General features: G+C 44.1%; 2 protein-coding genes across 3 annotated transcripts in view; both read left to right on the top strand.

Annotated features, from left to right (window-relative positions):
* The window catches only part of PTGDR (prostaglandin D2 receptor), a 168,445-nt gene that overhangs the window by 47,254 nt on the left and 102,700 nt on the right, over window positions 1-18,491 (top strand). The gene's annotated exons all lie outside the window — the stretch shown is intronic.
* The window catches only part of PTGER2 (prostaglandin E receptor 2), a 119,128-nt gene continuing 102,700 nt past the window's right edge, over window positions 2,064-18,491 (top strand). The window contains exons 1-2 of one of the 2 annotated variants that reach the window (XR_004676971.1): window positions 2,064-4,164; window positions 15,365-15,673. Coding sequence is in view for 1 of the 2 variants with exons in the window: in XM_034992469.1 (XP_034848360.1) it covers window positions 3,322-4,164; window positions 15,365-15,583 (1,062 nt within the window). In the remaining variant the exon portion in view is untranslated. Of the gene's footprint in view, window positions 4,165-15,364; window positions 17,025-18,491 lie in introns of those variants that run through there. The other variant, XM_034992469.1, reaches the window with a different exon arrangement.

The raw sequence follows: 18,491 nt of genomic DNA, 5'->3' as shown, positions 1-18,491 counted from the left end.
GGGCTCCTTTCTGGCTTTAAATGGACAGTGTGTGCAATATGCAGAGATCTGTAATGTAAACGAGACGGTCTGGCTTCCATACTCCTAGCTTTGCACTAACTTTGTATATCCTTGGGTAAGATACGCAACTTTTCTGTGCGTCAGTTTCTTCAACTGCAAATGAAGGACTCGGAATGGGTGTTCTTGCACTTCCTTCCTGGCTGTAAGAAGGGGAGAGTGGTGACCCCACTGTGCAGATCTGCAGCAGACACTTTCAGCTGACCAACCCAATGCCATTCTGAGCCCCTTCTCCCCTGCCTGCCTCTACTCTGGAAGAAGCCGGAAATGTTCAGTACCCCCTCTTTCTCAGCCTCCTTTGGAGCTAAGGAGTGGCCATTTTACCCTAATTCTGGCTAATGAGATATGAAGGGAAGGCTATCGGGGTACTTCTGGAAAACGAGCTTTTCTGAAGAAAGAAACAGGCACGAGAGAGAGCAAGCTCACAGAGGCTGCCTCTTTCTCACCATCTGCTTTCGGTGCAGACTTAATGCCTGGACCTGTGGGGCAGTGTGGTAGCTTTATACTGAGTTCACTCAGCTGAGCAGGATCTGTTCTTCAGAATCCTGCATGGTTTCAAGGTTAGCATTAGCCACAAGACAAGTGTTGTGTGAGATTGAGAAGACAGCAGTGAAGCAGCACCTATGGTTTTCATGCTCTGAAGGACAAGGCAGGGCTCCAGGCACGGTGGTAACTCCAGTACATTGTCCCTGATCTGCCGGCTCACCTTGCAGGTATGAGGCAGCACGCAGACTCCAGCTGCCATCAGATCTCCTCCTTCAGCTTCTCTGCATCCTAAGCCAAGTGCATGTGCAGCCCCATGCAGGATGCCAGCTTCTCCCACAGTATACCTGCATTATCAGGGTCAGAGGTGGTGAGAGACACACACAAATTCAGCCTGTCTTTGAAGATTCTAGTTGTTTGTGAATTCCAGTTTATCCCTGTAGGCTCCAAGCCTGTACTTGCTTTTATCCACAACCAGCTTTCTACCCCGACCACCACTCTGTCTGACCTATGGTGACTTCAGGTTCAATCAACACTAGAACCAAAGACAGCAAACAGCTTTGCATGGACTTCTCCAGGAGCTCCCACAATCGCGTAGGGTCTAATGCATCACTCTCCAATAGGACTTCTGTGATGATCGAAGTGTTTTGTATATGAGCTGCCCAATATGATAGTCACTAATCACATGCCTGTGGCTACTGAGCACTTGAAATGTACCTAGTGCAAATGAGAAACTACATTTTTACTTAGTTAATTTTAACTCACTTAACTTTAAATTGCCACATGTGGCTAGTGGCTACTGTACTGAACAGCGCAGGTTTAGTGCCTAATAATAAATCTCTCATTCTTCATCACTTACAGTGGTTCTGTTTCTCTGGTTGCATCCTGACTGATATAGGCAGCGGCTGGTGACTATATGGGGGAAAAACATGTAGACAGAAAACCAGCATGCTAGGAATGAAGGGCTGTAGAACACAAAGAGACTGGGTCCCGGGAGGCTCACCTGCCTGTGACTGCTGAACTTCTTATTTGAGAAAAATAGACTCCATTTGAACTTGCCCTGTTGGGAGCCCCATCTCCATTCCAATCCCAAGGCCAGAATTATCAAGGTGAGCTAAAATATTCATGGAGAGCAAGCAGGCTGTGGTAAGATGTGTTCGTCGGCAGGTAATTTTTTCTTTATTCCACCATGATGACTTTTACCCCTTGCCTGTTCCCTATGCAGATCCTTCCATCTCCCAGTCCTTCCTCCTTCCCCAAGTGAATGTGACCTTCCTTACAGAATATAATTACCCCCTTTTGTCTGTCAAACTGGATTTTATTTGTTTAAACAGTTTTATTTATTTATTTAAGATTTTATTTATTTATTTGAGAGCGAGAGAATGAGAGAGAGCACATGAGAGGGGGGAGGGTCAGAGGGAGAAGCAGACTCCCTGCTAAGCAGGGAGCCCGATGCGGGACTCGATCCAGGGACTCCAGGATCATGACCTGAGCCGAAGGCAGTCGCTTAACCAACTGAGCCACCCAGGCGCCCTTGTTTAAACAGTTTTAAACACCAGCCCATTTTCAGGAGTCTGCAATTGTGACAACACAAAAGTGTTGTCTACTTTTGTCAGCTCTAGTTTCTAAAACTGGCCACTTACTAAAAAGCTTTACCAGGAATGGGTCTTTCCAGATGTGCTCTGCACGGTTATCGTGAAGAAATTAATCCTGAACAAGATTTTCTTTCAAGGCTGTGCTTGACTAGAGAACAATGTGCAATGATTTCAAGCTGTGTTCACAAACACAATTCTACACACAAGGAACATTTCTTTCTTTTTCTTTTCTTTCTTTTCTTGCTTACTTAAACAAGTGGGGATCCGTTAGGGTGTTGACATAGGAAAAGGCGAAATGCTGGCAACTGAATCAAAGCCAACAGCTCAACAGATAGCTCAGCGGTGCGCAGGGTTTGGTTCCTTGGACAACCACGCGAGCTTTTCACTTCCTCCTAATTCTGGTCCCGCCTTCTTAGTTTATCTTCCTGAGAATGTCAAAAGAAAAAGCAAAAGAAGATATTGGTTCTACTGCAAGAGGTCTTTGGTGCCTGCTGTTCCCTTCTTACACACATCTCCCGGGACTGGGTCCTTCTAACTTCTCTATTGTTCGGTGAGTCACTTTGCTTTCCCGTTGTTGCCTTGGGTGAATTCTGCGCACACCGCACAAGTGCCCCGCACTCCCTCCCGGCCCTCTGCTGGGGCTAAACGCTTCCTAGCCAAGGTCAGCGGCCGTGCGGCTTCCAGCACCCAACCCCGAGGGAACGGAACCGGGGGCACGGCGCCCCCGCCCAGCGCCGCGCGGGGCCGGCGTTCCGGCCCTCTCTTCTCCCGGTCCCGGCCGAGGCACTCGCAGTGCCCCCACGGGGTGTGGCGCGCGTTCCAGCCCTTGGGCAGCTGGCGGGCGCTAGCCCCAGGCGCCGTGACCCCGCGTCTGAGTCCGTCCCCAGGAGGGTGCGGAAGCGGTGGCGGCTGCCCCTGGGTGCGGGCTCCCGGCTGAGGTGGGCGCGGCTCGGCAAAGGAGCCTCGAGCGCCGCCCGGATGCTGCAGCCTAGCGGTGGCCTCTCCGAGAGCAACGCGAGCCCTGGGGCCGAGCCTTCCCTGGGCGCGCTGGGGGCCGGAAGGGGGCTCTGGACTTGGGTCCCTCCCCCTTTCCTTCAGCTTCTCGGAGCTCTCCTGCTCTCAGACCCTCGTCCTCCCAGGTACGAGCCGGGAGAGGAGGGCGCATCTCTCCTCCCGGCACTCCGCCATGGGCAATATCTCCAATGACTCCTTGCCGAAAGACTGCAGGTCTCTGGAGTGGCTCCGCTCCGGCGAAAGCCCGGCCATCAGCTCGGTGATGTTCTCGGCCGGGGTGCTGGGGAACCTCATCGCGCTGGCGCTGCTGGCGCGCCGCTGGCAGGGGGACGCGGGACGCAGCGCAGGACGCGGCAACTCTATCTCCCTGTTCCACGTGCTGGTGACAGAGCTGGTGTTCACCGACCTGCTTGGGACCTGCCTCATCAGCCCGGTGGTGCTGGCTTCCTACGCTCGGAACCAGACCCTGGTGGCACTGGCGCCTAAGCGCCGCGCGTGCACCTACTTCGCCTTCGCCATGACCTTCTTCAGCCTGGCCACGATGCTCATGCTCTTCGCCATGGCCCTGGAGCGCTACCTAGCCATCGGGCACCCCTACTTCTACCAGCGCTGGGTCACGCGCCGAGGCGGCCTGGCCGTGCTGCCCGCCATCTACACGGTCTCTCTGCTCTTTTGCTCCCTGCCGTTGCTGGACTCCAAGCAGTACGTCCAGTACTGCCCCGGGACGTGGTGCTTCCTCCAGCCCGAGGACACCACGTACCTGCAGCTGTACGCCACCGTGCTACTGCTCCTCATCGTCGCGGTGCTCGCCTGCAACTTCAGTGTCATCCTCAACCTCATCCGCATGCACCGTCGGAGCAGGAGAAGTCGCTGCGGACCCAACTTGGGCAGCTGCCGGCATGGCCCTGGGACCCGCAGGAGAGGGGAAAGGGTGTCCATGGCGGAGGAGACGGACCACCTCATTCTCCTGGCTATTATGACCATCACCTTTGCGGTCTGCTCCTTGCCTTTCACGGTGAGTTAACTCACTTCGTTTCCACAGCCCAGCTCTGAGCAGCCTTCTCACTCTCTCCCCTCTCGCTCCCACACTGTCCACCGCCATGCCTTTGCAACTTCTAAAAATAAGTTCGGATTCTTGAGGTCTAGAGCCTTCTCTTCTCGCTGCTCACCTTCACCCCACTTCCTTCCTCCCCTAACTCTGGCCTTCAGCAGCTCTCTGCCAGTGTTTTCTCACACCTAATACAGTCCCCCTGAAAGGGATCCTTGGCCCTCTGCTAAGCCGGCCCAGACCCCCAGCCTAGAGTTACAAGGGGGGATATGTCCCTGTCCGCCTCTGCCAGCCTGGCTTCGTGTCTGAGGAGGAGGCAGCCCCTTCCACCTGTGGATGGGTATCAGCTACAACCTGACTTCCCCGAGCTGCAGTTCGCCTCTAGGTATTCCCCATTCACTGGTGCGAGTTCTCCATGCTTTGCCTTCTGTTTCTCCCAACACAAAATGTGGTACCCGACACCCAGCATTCTAGCTGCCATTTAGAATGGTCCCAAGTGAGAAGCATCCCTGTTGGTAAGCTCAGAGCATTCATTACTTGTCCTAAAAGTTCAACAAACACAGACTTTACAAGTTTCCCAATTTACATATTAGGAGCGTAACTCTTTGTGGCCATGAAAAAAAAAAGTGGACATTATATTATGTCCATAATGATAATTAAAGGGAAAGATGGTTGCTTGGGGAAACCTCTTGCTAAGCTTTTGCAATCCCTCTAAAGGAGGCATTTGTATCTTCTTACAAAATACCCTCTTCATATCACTATCAGAAATATCTACAGTTGTTCTTCAGCTTATAGTCATCCATTTGCTGAGCACAAAGCTACACACAGGAATGGCTGGTCCATCTCAGGGATGGGAGTTAGGCACGTCCAGCTGGTTCCATGACCAAGCAAGCCAGAGGCTGTCCCGGGGAACTGAAGACAGGAGCCCAGGTTTGGGAATGGCATGCTGTCCTAGTTTGGGGCAAGCTTAGCAGTTAGTTCCGTGTCGCTGTGAGTTTGAGCCTCCCCAGGCGTAACACAGGTAGCAGAGCCTGGGATGTGTCTGAGCATGGCCTCTTACCAGATGGTGGGGCCGAGGAGTTTTGGTAGCCCCTCTTCCCACTCTTTTTTTTTTTTTTTAAGATTTTATTTATTTATCTGAGAGAGAGAGAATGAGAGAGAGCACATGAGAGGGGGGAGGGTCAGAGGGAGAAGCAGACTCCCTGCCGAGCAGGGAGCCCTATGTGGGACTCTATCCAGGGACTCCAGGATCATGACCTGAGCCGAAGGCAGTCGCTTAACCAACTGAGCCACCCAGGCGCCCGACCCCTCTTCCCACTCTTCAAAAGAACAAGACTGACCCTACAGGGAGTAAGCAGTCGGCAGTGACTCCCGCCTGCCACAGTCTTGGAGAAAAGAAAGAGCTAGACAGTGCCTACCATTAGCAGGTCTGAGCTGTAGAAACTAAAGCAGTAACTTTATCATACTTCCCACCTCCATCACTGCTGTGGATTATCTTCATATGCTCCTCCTCCGGGGTGGGGAAGGACACCTGTCCTCCTACGTGAACTGATTCATGGCTATGTTCTCTTCTCCCTGGTCCCCATTGTCCTCACACTCCTACCCCATTCTCCGTCAGGGCGGAAGCTGGTCTGAATCCATAAGGTACCCCCTTATGAACTGAGGTAGCACTGCAGGACCCTGCCTCTTCCATTCCACCCTGAACCAGAGCATTTGTACAGCAGAAAGGCTGTGATGTAGAAACCGGCATGGCTTCTACGCCTTTCTTTTGCGTTACTAGTAGAAACTTTTGATGTCATGTTAGGAGTTAAATCAACTTTTTTGGGTCGGGACAAAGATGCAGAACACGTATCTATGAGAGAAAAAGCATTTCCAGTTCCACTAAACAACTTAGAATCCAACTTAGAGGCCATAAACCCTTTCTGAGTTGGGCAGTGCCGGTCTTGGCCTGGTGAGAATTGGGAGGTCAGTTCTTGGAGTCTCATCTGTGATTCTTGAGTGTATAATTAAAAATAGCCCCTATCCCCAGCCACTTAAATAGCTTGGGAATGGGCTCTGAGGGGACCACATGCTTGTGAACAGGATTATTATTCCCTAAACCCTTTAGAGGAAGACAACAGGAGGAAAAGGTCTCTCCTTTGATCATGACTAACTCATTGCATAAATATATTATAAAACATAAAGGCAGTGATTTTCTACAGGTTCCCCTGTTTTCAAGTCAATTTGCCTTTTATCATGAGAACTCAATCCTTGCTATATGTCGATTTTCAAGTCTCCCTGTCTAAACACACACACACACACACACATTTATATGAATATTTATTTTCCCCCTTTATTTACTATTAAGCCAGGGGCAGCTCCAGAGTTGCCAAATGGAAGGGGCTTGGAGCTAGAAGTCTGGTTAGAAGGAGTAGGGGAGTAGGAGGTTTGCTTTGAAGCTGTGTTTTTATTTAGATGGCCTGTTTATGGCTTGAGGACGCCAGATGAAGATTATGAGGGCCCTTTATGATAGTGGCATTAACACTATCAGCAAATATTACCCAGGTTTGCTTCTGCATGGATTCATGGCCAAGATTCCCAAAGAGTGGGGGAAACCTAGGGTAAACATAATCAGAAAGCCAGACACACTGATCCTTGCCTTGGGGCTAACATGACATGTTATCCAGATGAAGAATTGGTAACTCACGAGGCCCCAAATAGATATTTGAACTGTACCTTGAATGGGGAGTATCAAGTTGACTTTTAGTAAGGAAATTTACATTGACCATTGACTAATTTTACTTTGTCAATAGATTATTGATACTTGTTAGAACCTTTCATTTGCACAGCACTTTAAACCTTATGAAATACTGTAGTATCCTGATTTTGGTTATCTCGTGGAGGGCTTACCTGATGATTCCAAAGCTGCAGCTACTGTCTGGTGCATACATTCTGCTATTTCAGAATGCTTGCCATGGGCCCTGGGAGGGGGGACACCTTCCCCTCATGTCCTTTTCGTCTACTTGGCCCGCACTAAAACTGTGGTCAGAAATGGCCTTCACCAATCTCCCACAGAAGGCAGGTATCATTTCCACACATCCTAACTGGGACACCGTTAGACAAGGCAAAGACTTGTGGTGGCCTTCAGAAATTCTCCTGTTCCTCCAACAGAACATATGCAGTCCAATAGAAGTACATTGAGCCACATATGGAATTTTAAATGTTTTATTAGCCAAATAACAAAAAGTAAAAAGAAATGGTAAAAATTAATCAGTAATTTTATTTAACCCAATATATCCAAAATATTTTCACTTCAAAATGTAATCAATGTAAAGTGATTATTAATGAGCTATTCCAACTAATTGACTTCCTTGTTCCCAGAAAGTACTAGCAATCTACTCTATCTCTGTCTGTTTCTTCCTCAGGATAACAGAGCTGCTTTCTATGTCCCTCAAAAGTGGGCCACACCACTAGCCCAGTAAAGAGATTTCACAGCTGTGTACCCAGTGGGGCACCAGCCTTTTCCAGTGATCCAGGAGTGAGGGAAGGAGGGGAGTGGGAAATTTAGGAAACCTGGAACCATTCATGTCAGCATTGTCCCAAGGGGGGGAGGGTGCAGGTTAGAATTACTGCTTCCTCCAAGAACACCAGTCTTCCACACATCCTAACTGGGACTTCCAATGTTTGGAAGTGATAACTATGGAAATGTAAAATACCCAGCACCCTGTAATGAAGTCAAGTTCAACCTTCAAATATCATTATTGTCAACATCAAAATGGCTAACTTTTTGACTGTTAATTTTTACGTACACTAACCCATTATCTTCACAACAACCTGCAAAATAGATAGTATTATTGTTTCCGTTTTACAGATGAGGCAAATAACACCCTGGGTCCCCCAGCTAGTGAGTGCTAGAGCTGGGATTCAAAGCCAGACAGTTTAAAAATGCACAGAGTCTACCCTCCCAACCACAGTACTATCAGAGAAAAAGTACTTCTTTCAGGGGTAACGTGTGAAAAGATTTCATAAAGGAATGGTGAAGATGTTATAAGTATCTAGATCATTTTGTCTCAATTCCAACTTGTTAGCCTTTTTTTTTTAAGATTTTTTAAATTAATTAATTAATTTATTTGAGAGAGAGCGAGAGAGCACTCACACCCCAGTTGGGATGGGGAGGAAGGAGCAGAGGGGGAAAGAATCCCAAGTGGACTCGGTGTTAAGCACTGGGGTGGGGTGGGGGGGCTCGATCCCACAACCCTATGATCATGACCTGAGCCAAAACCAAGAATCAACACTCAACTGACCGAGCCACCCAGGTGCCCCCCCCCCAACTTGTTCACTTTAAAAATAAAATGGCAAAGACCTTTTTTTCCATGCCATCAAGGGGCCTGAGCTGGGGCCAAGTATGCGGTTCCTTTCTTTCTTCTCCACAGTCCTATGAATTGAAAGGCTGACACTGAGATTTAAGGAGATTGGCTAATATAAATACTGGTCTAAATTAAGAAATAATCAGATTACCCCTCACATAAAATCTTCTGTTGTTACACATAAAACATTTCTTATGTGATAAAAAAAACCCCAAAAAACCTCTGTTGTCGTTAGGAAATGGCATTAATTTGGCTGCCCAATATGAAATCATGCATGGGACCAACAACATATTCCAAACTGTTTATGTACTAAAGGGATAGTGTATAAATTAATGAATTCCTCCTTATGTTGATCAGCTGTTGCCACCATTTCACAGAGATAAATAGAAACTTTTTTCCTGAAATGGAACAGAACACAGAAATTATATCAGACCTCCATTCTTGCCTCAGATACTGTTTGTGTTTTAATTTCCAACCCACGTCAAGTTACTTGGTCACTACTTTGCCAATAGCTGTGGACAGCTGCTGGTCATTTTAAACTGCTTTCTACTTGCCATTAGAATATTTTATTCAGTTCCAAAATTTCAAAAGTGAACCATTGCCTCATTCTAAAACTGTTTTCATCTTTAGAAATTCTTTAGGGCTGTAATTTCTAGGCAAACCTGATTAGTGGAAATATGATCTTCAAAATACAGAACAAACTCAAGTAAACAGTGCTGGAGTTTCCTGTTCATTCCTGGAACTCTTCATGTAAAATGTAACATGAATGGGGGTTGTAAAACTTTTATGAAATTTGTTGTTTATGTACATGGAAAATACCACCGTTCTAGTAGGGATAAAAGAGAAATTCAGAACTCTTCATGCATAACCACAGTGAATTTGCTTGGTAATATTTTAAGTTATATCCATGAACTATGGGAAATCCTTTTATCATTTCTGCATCACCAATGGTATGCTTGGGGATTGGTGAAATCATTTTAAGACACGTGACCTTTTAAGAGAACGTTCCTCTATATGAGTGTTTTCATTTGACACCTTTTCCTTTGCCATTATAAAATGGTGGTTGTGATAAAGAAAAACAGCTTTTAAGGATGGTGTTTCTTTCTTTGGCATGTCAAGAGCCCGTCACAGTATTAAGTTAAAAATAAAGGGTCTGCCTTGGGCTCAGGTCATGATCTGGGGTCCTAGGATGAGTCTCGCATCAGGCTTCCTGCTCAGCAGGGAGTCTGCGTCCCCCTCCTTCTGCCCCTCCCCTGATCATGCTTGCTCTCTCTCTGTCTCATAAATAAATAAAATCTTTTTTTTTTTTTTAAAGGAATGGAATGGAATAGGATAGGATAGAAATGGTGAGGGACTGATCTCCAGAAACATGGTGTTTAGGAAGACAAGTTTCTTTCCACCTTAAGGTTTAAGACCCAGTTAATTTGCAACTTGGTCTGCTCGGTTTCCATTCGCTTCTCCTGTCCTCTATTTTGTAGCTTCTGACCACCAAACTCCACCCTTATCTTGATCTCACATCCACTGTGCCTCAGTTTATATGACCAATATATACCAAGCTTCATTCTTCTCAGAATAATTTGCTGCCTAAAATTGCCCCCCTCTAACAGAACACTAGACTGAAGTCTTCTGCAGTTAGGACATATGGGTGATGGGAAGGGCCAGGAATAGGGAAAGTGCATTTGGGCAAGCCAAAACTTCCCGTGGACCAGGGTTCTTCCTGAATTCCATGGACAGCACCTGGATCACTTTGAAATCATTTGCAAAATCTTGTGTTTATATGAGTTCTGGGTAGATGTTCCAGTGTGCCCATCATTTTTTTTTAAGAATTAAGAGCCATGAGCCTGGAATATACAAGCCCAGAGCTCTAAACTTTAGCATTAACTCTCTTTGTTTCCAGCCCTGGGGTTACTGGAAGCACAATGCAGGGAACACTCTTTGGTGCTGGAGCCCTATCTATGCCCCAGTCTTTCCTCAAAGGGACAGAGGCTCCTGTTCCCTCCACCACAAAGCACCTGGGATTTGGGGGAAGGGATTTCTTTAAAACATCATATACCTGGAAAATACTGTCCCCCCAAAAGTTTTTTGTTTAAAAAAAATTTTTTTTTGAAGTATAGCTGACACCAAAAGTTTTTTAAAGAAGGGATTATATAGGGGCACCTGGGTGGCTCAGTTGGTTAAGCATCTGCCTTTGGCTCAGGTCATGATCCCAGGATCCTGGGATCGAGCCCCGCATCGGGCTCCTTGCTCAGCAGGAAGCCTGCTTCTCCCTCTCCCTCTGTTCCTCCCCCTGCTTGTGCTCTCTCTCTCTCTGTCAAATAAATAAATAAAATCTTAAAAAAAAAAAAAGAATGGATTATATAAAGCCATAGCCAGGACACCCAAATGTCTTTCACAAGGCAGGTAAACATATAATAATCTCTGCCTGCAATTTAACTGTGCAAAGTGTGGAGGAAAGAGGGGTGCCTGGGTGGCTCAGTCGATTGAGCATCCGACTCTTGATTAAGACTTACGAATCGCTGACCTCTACCTCTGAAGCTAATAATATTATATGTTAATTAATTGAATTTAAATAAAAAATACAAGTGAAAAAAAATTTTTAAATAAAATCTTTTAGTAAACATCCAATATATTTATACATATATATAAATTATACATATGTAGCACTATGCAGACATATCATGTAGATTACCAAAAAAAAAGTGTGAAGGAAAGAAAAGCCCCAAAGAAAGACAAGTAGATACAGCCGTGGTTTTTAAGTTGATAAACAAGAACAGTCATACCCACAAACCTTTGTGACACCTTTGCAAACAAGGCTCTTATGAAACCATATCAGTTAGTGGTGAACTTCACGTGAGACTTTACATCACAGGCCTTTTTTTTTTTATTTAAGATTTTATATATTTATTTGAGAGAGAGAGCACAAGCAAGGGAGCAGCAGAGGGAGGGGGAGAAGCAGGCTCCCCACTGAGCATCGAGCCTGGACAAGGGGCATGATCCCAGGACTCTGAAGGCAGACGCTTAACCGACTGCGCCACCCATGTGCCCCGCATCACAAGCTTTTTATGTAGAAGTTGGCAGAGTGTGTGGTGGCTAAAAGGCAAGTTCTGGTCCCACTGCTTGGGAGTGTGGTTCTGTGGCTTCCCTACTTACCTGGAGTGTGATTTGGGGCATGGTAACTAATCTTCTAGGCCCTGATTTCCTCTTTGCTAAAATAGGAATAATAATATTTTGCAAGTTGGTGTAAGGATTAAACAGAATAAGGCCTACAAATTGCTTAGCCCCATGCCTGACACACAGAGGTCTTCAGTAAATATTAACTGCTATCTGCATAGGGTTCAACTTCCAAAGGAAAATCAGATTGCATATTAATGATCAGAAATTGGATTCTGGAAGCTCAACGTCATTTGTTTGACCAGGCCCTAAGTGGGTCTTTTATTTTTAAGTGTGATAAATGAATAATTTTAAACTCTTTCAGGTGTTGGATAAAGGTTCTAAAACAGAGGTTCTCAACCTTGGCTGCAGGTTAGAATCACCCAGGTTGATTTAAAATCCTTGATACCCATGTTACAGCCCAGATTAATTATATCAGAGTCTCTGGGGGTGGGAGCAAGCCATCAGAGTAGTTTTAACAATCCTCAGGTGATTTCAATGAACAACCAAATAAAGTTCTCATCTGCTCTAACGTTCTGAAACCACAATGGAGTTGCATTAACAGTAGGGAAGTAGCTCAGAAGAACAGTGCCCCGGCCGGAGCCAAGATGAAATTTTCCACGGGAGGCTGAAAGGATTCTATATCATCATAGAAGTTGAATCTAAAGAACACAGATTTTCATCCATACCACTTTGTAGGTATCAAAACAAACTCTATATTCTTAGCAAAGCCCTATAGAGTGAGCCTATCCTAAGAACTTAAAACTAACTTGTTTAGATTTTTCTCATAGCAAATTGATTAGTAGTGTAGGCAAAAACGTGTTTAAGTTCTATCAGCCTCCGAAGCTGAATTCCGGAATCTCACTGAAACATCACTCATTAACTGACCTATCAATTGGGTCAGCCTTTAATTAAAGTCTAGGATCAGCTGGAAGGAGAGGGGAATGTGGAGTTATTGGGTTTCAGTTTGGGGTGATGAAAAAAAGATTCTGGAGAAGGATGGTGGTGATGTAGTCTGTGTTCTTTTACCTGATGGCCAGTCAGGGGCGGCCACCAGAGGAGCACGGGAGAGGCTCAGGAAAATAAAGTTTGTCATACTGACAGGTCCTGTGCACAACACCAGGGCCAACACCAGGGCCACAAGGGAAAACAGTAGTGTGGGTCCGGAGGCAGAAGGGACAGAAGCAGGAGGACAACCTGGGCCTTTACAGAGGAATATTGCCTCCTGGGATATAGGGCCAGATGGAGGGGCCCCCCCGGCTTGATTACTGTGCATATCAAAGGACTGCTTCAGGGGAGCCCTGGGCTGTTCTTAAGAATGTAGCCCTGGGGAGGGGCAGTCTCTTCCCTGCCAGAAAGCTTTTAAGATGTCAAAGCATCTTGATATACAGAAAACAAAAAACATAGACAATACAGTTGCACAACAATATATATATACTAATGTCACTGATGATACACTTGAAAATGGTTAAAATGGTAGATTTTATGCTGTGTGTATTTCACAATCAAAAACAAACCCAAGTATCCACAATATCAAAAACTGTGAACTCTAGGCAAGAGGCAAGAACCAAAGGGGGAAAAATGGGGAGGTCGGAAAAGACAAAACTTACATCAGAAACTTCAAGGGTCGCTTTTCCCAGCGTCAAAAGAATAAATTGCCTTCTATAAAATCTTTGCTAACTTCTGAGATGCAAATTTTAAGCATTTCTAAAAATTACCCAGTATAGTGGACAAAAAGGAAAGGAAACAAATAGTACAGAATTGCTTCATCCTCTAAAACCATTTTTCACTTCTCATTGCTCTGTCACTCTAACGAGATCAGGAGCGATGATACCGTACAGGTCATTCACCACTGAAAACCCGACTCGTCTCCATGTGTGACGCCGGAGCACTAAACCCTCGCCACACCGCCCAGGATGGCTGCCCAATTCACTGTCATCGCATGCTTTGGTGAAGCTCGATCATAAACTCTGCTACAGACTTTTTGTCCAACAGAGTGTCAGTTGTTTGTGTAGTAACTAATATACTTGAATCTATCAGACTTTTGTACGCTCTTATCCTGAATTTCTAAACTCCCAAATCGCTCCTTAGACATACCATATAAGCACTGTATATTTCTCAGCCAAAATAGTTTGGCTGACAAGAAAATGATTGCTCCATTGCATATTCCCACCTAACTTTCCTCTTCTCTGTATAAATCAGGGAAATCCACCATCACTTCTTTTTCCTTGCTCATGCGCCAAGTCTCTCCTCCATCCCCTATTCCAAGATTCTTGGCATAAACACCTGTGGCTGCCAAACCTTCCCACTCTTATGCTAACATAAGCAACCCAAAGATGACTACTCTTCTCCTTCCCTGCAATTCGCTTTGTAGAACCAGTTGCCAGATGCCTGCAGAATAAGTACCAGGGGAAAAGGAAATAAACCATTCCTTTTTCTGGGAAAGGACTGTGGAGGAATGAAGTTGTAGCTCTCTAACTCACTCCCACTGGTAAGAAAGTCCCTAGAACATTATAAAGAATTGGTTTCAAAGATTGGGTATGAGGGGCGCCCGGGTGGCTCAGTCGGTTAAGCATCTGCCTTCAGCTCTGGTCATGATCCCAGGGTTTGGGGATCCAGCCCTGAGGCAGGCTCCCTGCTCAGTGGGGAGTCTGCTTCTCCTTCTCCCTCTCCCCAGACCCCTGCTCCTGTGTTCACTCTCTTTCTCTCTCAAATAAATCTTAAAAAAAAAGACAAAAAAAGACTGGGTGTGATTTCTTTCCATTTGTTTTCCTCTTTTCTGTAAGCTATGTGAAGTGTTTGATCGTTATCAAGCATGTCCTGTTCTATTCCTTTCAATCTTACCAAAAAGTTGCATTGATCCCAAAATACATAAGGAATCAGATGAGAGCTGGTATACCTGTTTGAAAACATTAGTCAGCGTGCAAAATATGTCACGTTTCCAGTATTTAGAACATTGTTCTAAAGGCCTTTGTTTTGGCTATCTGAATGTAGCCCAAGGTTGAGCCCTTTACTAACTAGTGTCAAGGAAGTTGTAATTTATGTCCTGAGTCTGCCAACTAAGTGGCCTGGGAACTTGGGCAAGTCACCTAACTTCTCTCATGTCAGTGTCCTCACTGGTAATCTGGAGATATGGACAACATTGTGGGGTCCTTACTGAGCAAGCACTGTTTTAAATAGTGTACACATACTACTTCCTGTCATCTTCCCAACAAACCTAAGAAGTAGTATTGCTATCATTATCACCCATTTTAAAGATGTAGTAACTGAGGCACAAAGAGGTTAGTGTTCTTTCCTGTGGTTCCAAAGCTATATATGGAGCCAGGATTGAAACCCAGGCAGTCCCATGTCCAGAACCCATGCTCTGGGTACCTTTTCTCACTGAACTGTGATAATTAAATCAGATTAAATATTTGGACGTAAATGTAACATATTGTTATTACCTCTCCTGAAGTTCACTTCCTCGTCTGTCAAAAGGAGACAATACTTATATTTCAGAGTTTTTGTCAGGAATAAACATATGGAAGAAAACTGAGATTTTGCTACCCATCTGTCAACACCCCTGGTACACAAAAAAAACCCATTTTGCTCTTAAGAAATTGCACATGCTCCAAGCCTGTCCACTGCTACAATATAAAACTAATATCATTTTTCCTTTTTGCTTCTTACAGATTTTTGCATATATGGATGAAACCGCCCAAAAAAACAAGTGGGACCTCCAAGCTCTTAGATTTTTATCAATCAATTCAATAATTGACCCTTGGGTCTTTGCCATCCTTAGGCCTCCTGTTCTGAGACTAATGCGTTCAGTCCTCTGTTGTCGGGTTTCATTAAGAACACAAGATGCAACACCAACTTCCTGTTCTCTACAGTCCAATGCCAGTAAGTAGATTGACCTTTGTCGACAATAGTTAAGAAGTGCTTCATTAGCCAGCATCTGGAAGATCATTTTGAAATGGCTGCTTGGAGAAATGAAAAAAGTAAGTTTACAAATCCAACAACGCCACCCTAATAAAACAGAGTGAACAAACCTCTCAGCGATAGATTGGGGCTACAGAGGTGCTGACAAGGCACTTCATGGAAGGTGTTGGAAGGATCTATAAGACCTACCCTCCATGAGCAGGTCAATGAGGTTGGGCTTTGGAGGAAAAACCAACTGCTTTGAGGATCCAGTTGCCTTTTGATTTAAGCTTTCCTGTTGAGTGAGAAAGCATGTGGTTTTGTAATTTGTTTAAAACCCTAAATAGTTACTGTGTTTTCTATTTTAATCTTCTACGCTACTGTCGTTATAAACACGCAGTGTGCAGTCAGACCAGATGAAACTTCGGGTGTCTCCTCTACGAAGGCAGTACTTGGAAGCGACTAAGACTGGTGTCTTGTGTTGCTGAACAAACCCTTTGTCTGGCCAATGAATTTGGAAATCACAGGCACTTTGTACCGTCCTATTTGTGTATATGGGAGGTCTCTCTGGTCACCACGGTATTATGTGTGAAGAAGGCTCAGCTGGTTAACGTCACCTTTTTACTAGTCCTTTAGAAGCTGTGTGTCAAAGTATTTGGTTATTTATTTTATAATGTCCATTGTGCTAAGAGTAATCAAGAACACTTTTGGAATTTTCCTCTCAACAAGAAATAATAGGCTATTAAGAGAGTCTCAAATTCTGATTAATACTCTTCATTCTATTTCCAGGGAGGGGAAATGTGGCTATGTCTGTAGCTGAATATTAGAATTAAAAACTGAAAAATCTGGTCAATTCTCAATAAACCCTGAAACTCCTCTATTGCTCATGATGAGGCTGTGACTAACATCTACTTGATAAGATGACTGTGTTTTAGCAAAACTCATGCATCTACACTTTTATCCAGGAAACATGGTTTGACTCATACTATATAGGAAATCATGCAACAGTGAGTCATGTCTTAATATGTTTCTAAATCTAGATGTTTGGCATGGTATAAACCCGACATCAGTGTTTCAGCAAATTTGCACCGTTCAATCATCTTAGTTACTGCGTAAACTCATCTGAAATGTTATGAAAATAAACTATGAAACAAAAATTTGAAAATGGAATAGTATTTGATGAATTCCCCCAAGTAACAGTTTCTAGAGTAGATATAATATTTTTAATAAGATAAAAGTAGAAAAAATATATTTATTTTGGCAGGCAGGTTTTTAAAGTGTGGTTGCATTATAATTTAGATATTAAAATATTCAGTATAGTACTTGGTATTAGAGGATTTTTTTCCCCTTACAGTATGATCTTCAGAATAGTAGAACCATTTTATTTATTTATTTATTTTGCAGTGAGTGTTATTACAGGATAGCTGTTATAAAAAAAGAAAAAGGGATGTTAGTTTTTTCCAAAGTCTCATTGAATTGCTTATGTAAAACCAGCTCCTATAAGTAGTTATCAAACTAGGTGATCACTTAAAGTGATTCCAAGCCAATCTAGCATCAGACACAATCTATGTCAAATCAGCTCTTATTTTTAAAAGAATAAATAAATGGTTTGCTTTTCTACTAATTTAAACAAACCAGGCAAAATTTAACTTAACTGAAATCTGGACGGGTAAATAAATCTTCCCTGCACACAAGTATTCTAAAGTTAAGAAATTGTTCTAAATAGGATTAATTACGCTCATGGGTAATTCCTAAACATAAAATTCTGAAGTTACTTTGAATCTGGAAGATTGATTTCTTTTATTAGATGACTGTTTTTTCCACCAAATGAAAATGTTAACTACAATCCTTTACTCCACCTCACCACTCCCCAGAAATTCTGGAATAATGCCTGAGAACTTTTAAAAAAGGAAAAGGCACACTTGAACATAGTATCACTAGTAGGAACACAATGATTCACTCTGGGGGCCCAATATATAAGAATTTAAACCACTTATTTAAGAACTAGTAGGTTTCTAGAGCTTTGTTTCTTAATGTACTCCTGCTCCTTGCATTGTGTTAAATGGCTAAATCCTGTTGTTTCGCCTGCATATACAAAGAAGGAATTGAATGTAAAAATCCTATGTAATAGTGAATCACCTATTACTAATGGCAATTTAAAGGTAACAAAAAAATTTACTTAGAATAGATATGTAAATATTTCCTTTCTAAAAATCTCATCACATCAGACATGCCTGTTTATACTTACTGACTCATTTTCAAATTAAATAAAAAGCAAGGGCTTAGCCTGGTATATTAGAGAACTGAGCTGTGATAAAAGAAGATACCAATTTTATTCATTGTCCCCGACAGTCAGTGGGATGAAAAGGGAGAAACTATAGTGGATTTTCACCTCAAAATGCCAGCCCTAAATTTAGGTGTCCAGGAATTGGATGGGCCAGAGTAGTCGGCCCTGAGCCAAATTGTTCCCAGTTCCCTGTGGCCTCAGGTCATCCAAGAGGGAACTGGGAAATTCTGGTACTGAAGTGTGGTCTTGAATCTCCAAAGATCTGATAGATGCTACAGAAAGCCTCCAAAAGACCTGAATCTCAAAGTTGTTTGGGCCCATGACAACCCAGAGCCAGAACAAAGCTCTAGAAACAGTGCCAACCCAAAACCACCATGTTGGCCAAGGCTGGGAAAATCCAGTCTGCATCACTACATCCTTGGTGTAATTCAGTTAAATTTTTGGCATCCCTGTCTGCTCATGCCAGTGCACTTTGAAAGGGTTGTTCGAATGTTCACGTGATGTCAGCTCTGATTGGAATCAAGAAAAAACCAATATATTCAGGTTTAAAATTTGATGGCATTGAAAGGCAGGGGAAGACAATTAGCTGGCACTCATGTAAAGGTTTGTTT

Source organism: Mirounga leonina, unplaced genomic scaffold (genome assembly GCF_011800145.1).
Source record: "Mirounga leonina isolate KUSES-001 unplaced genomic scaffold, KU_Mleo_1.0 Mir_82, whole genome shotgun sequence".
NCBI classification, from domain to species: domain Eukaryota; kingdom Metazoa; phylum Chordata; class Mammalia; order Carnivora; family Phocidae; genus Mirounga; species Mirounga leonina.
The sequence above is the reverse complement of the archived record's forward strand: the minus strand, read 5'-3'. Positions and strand labels throughout refer to the sequence as shown.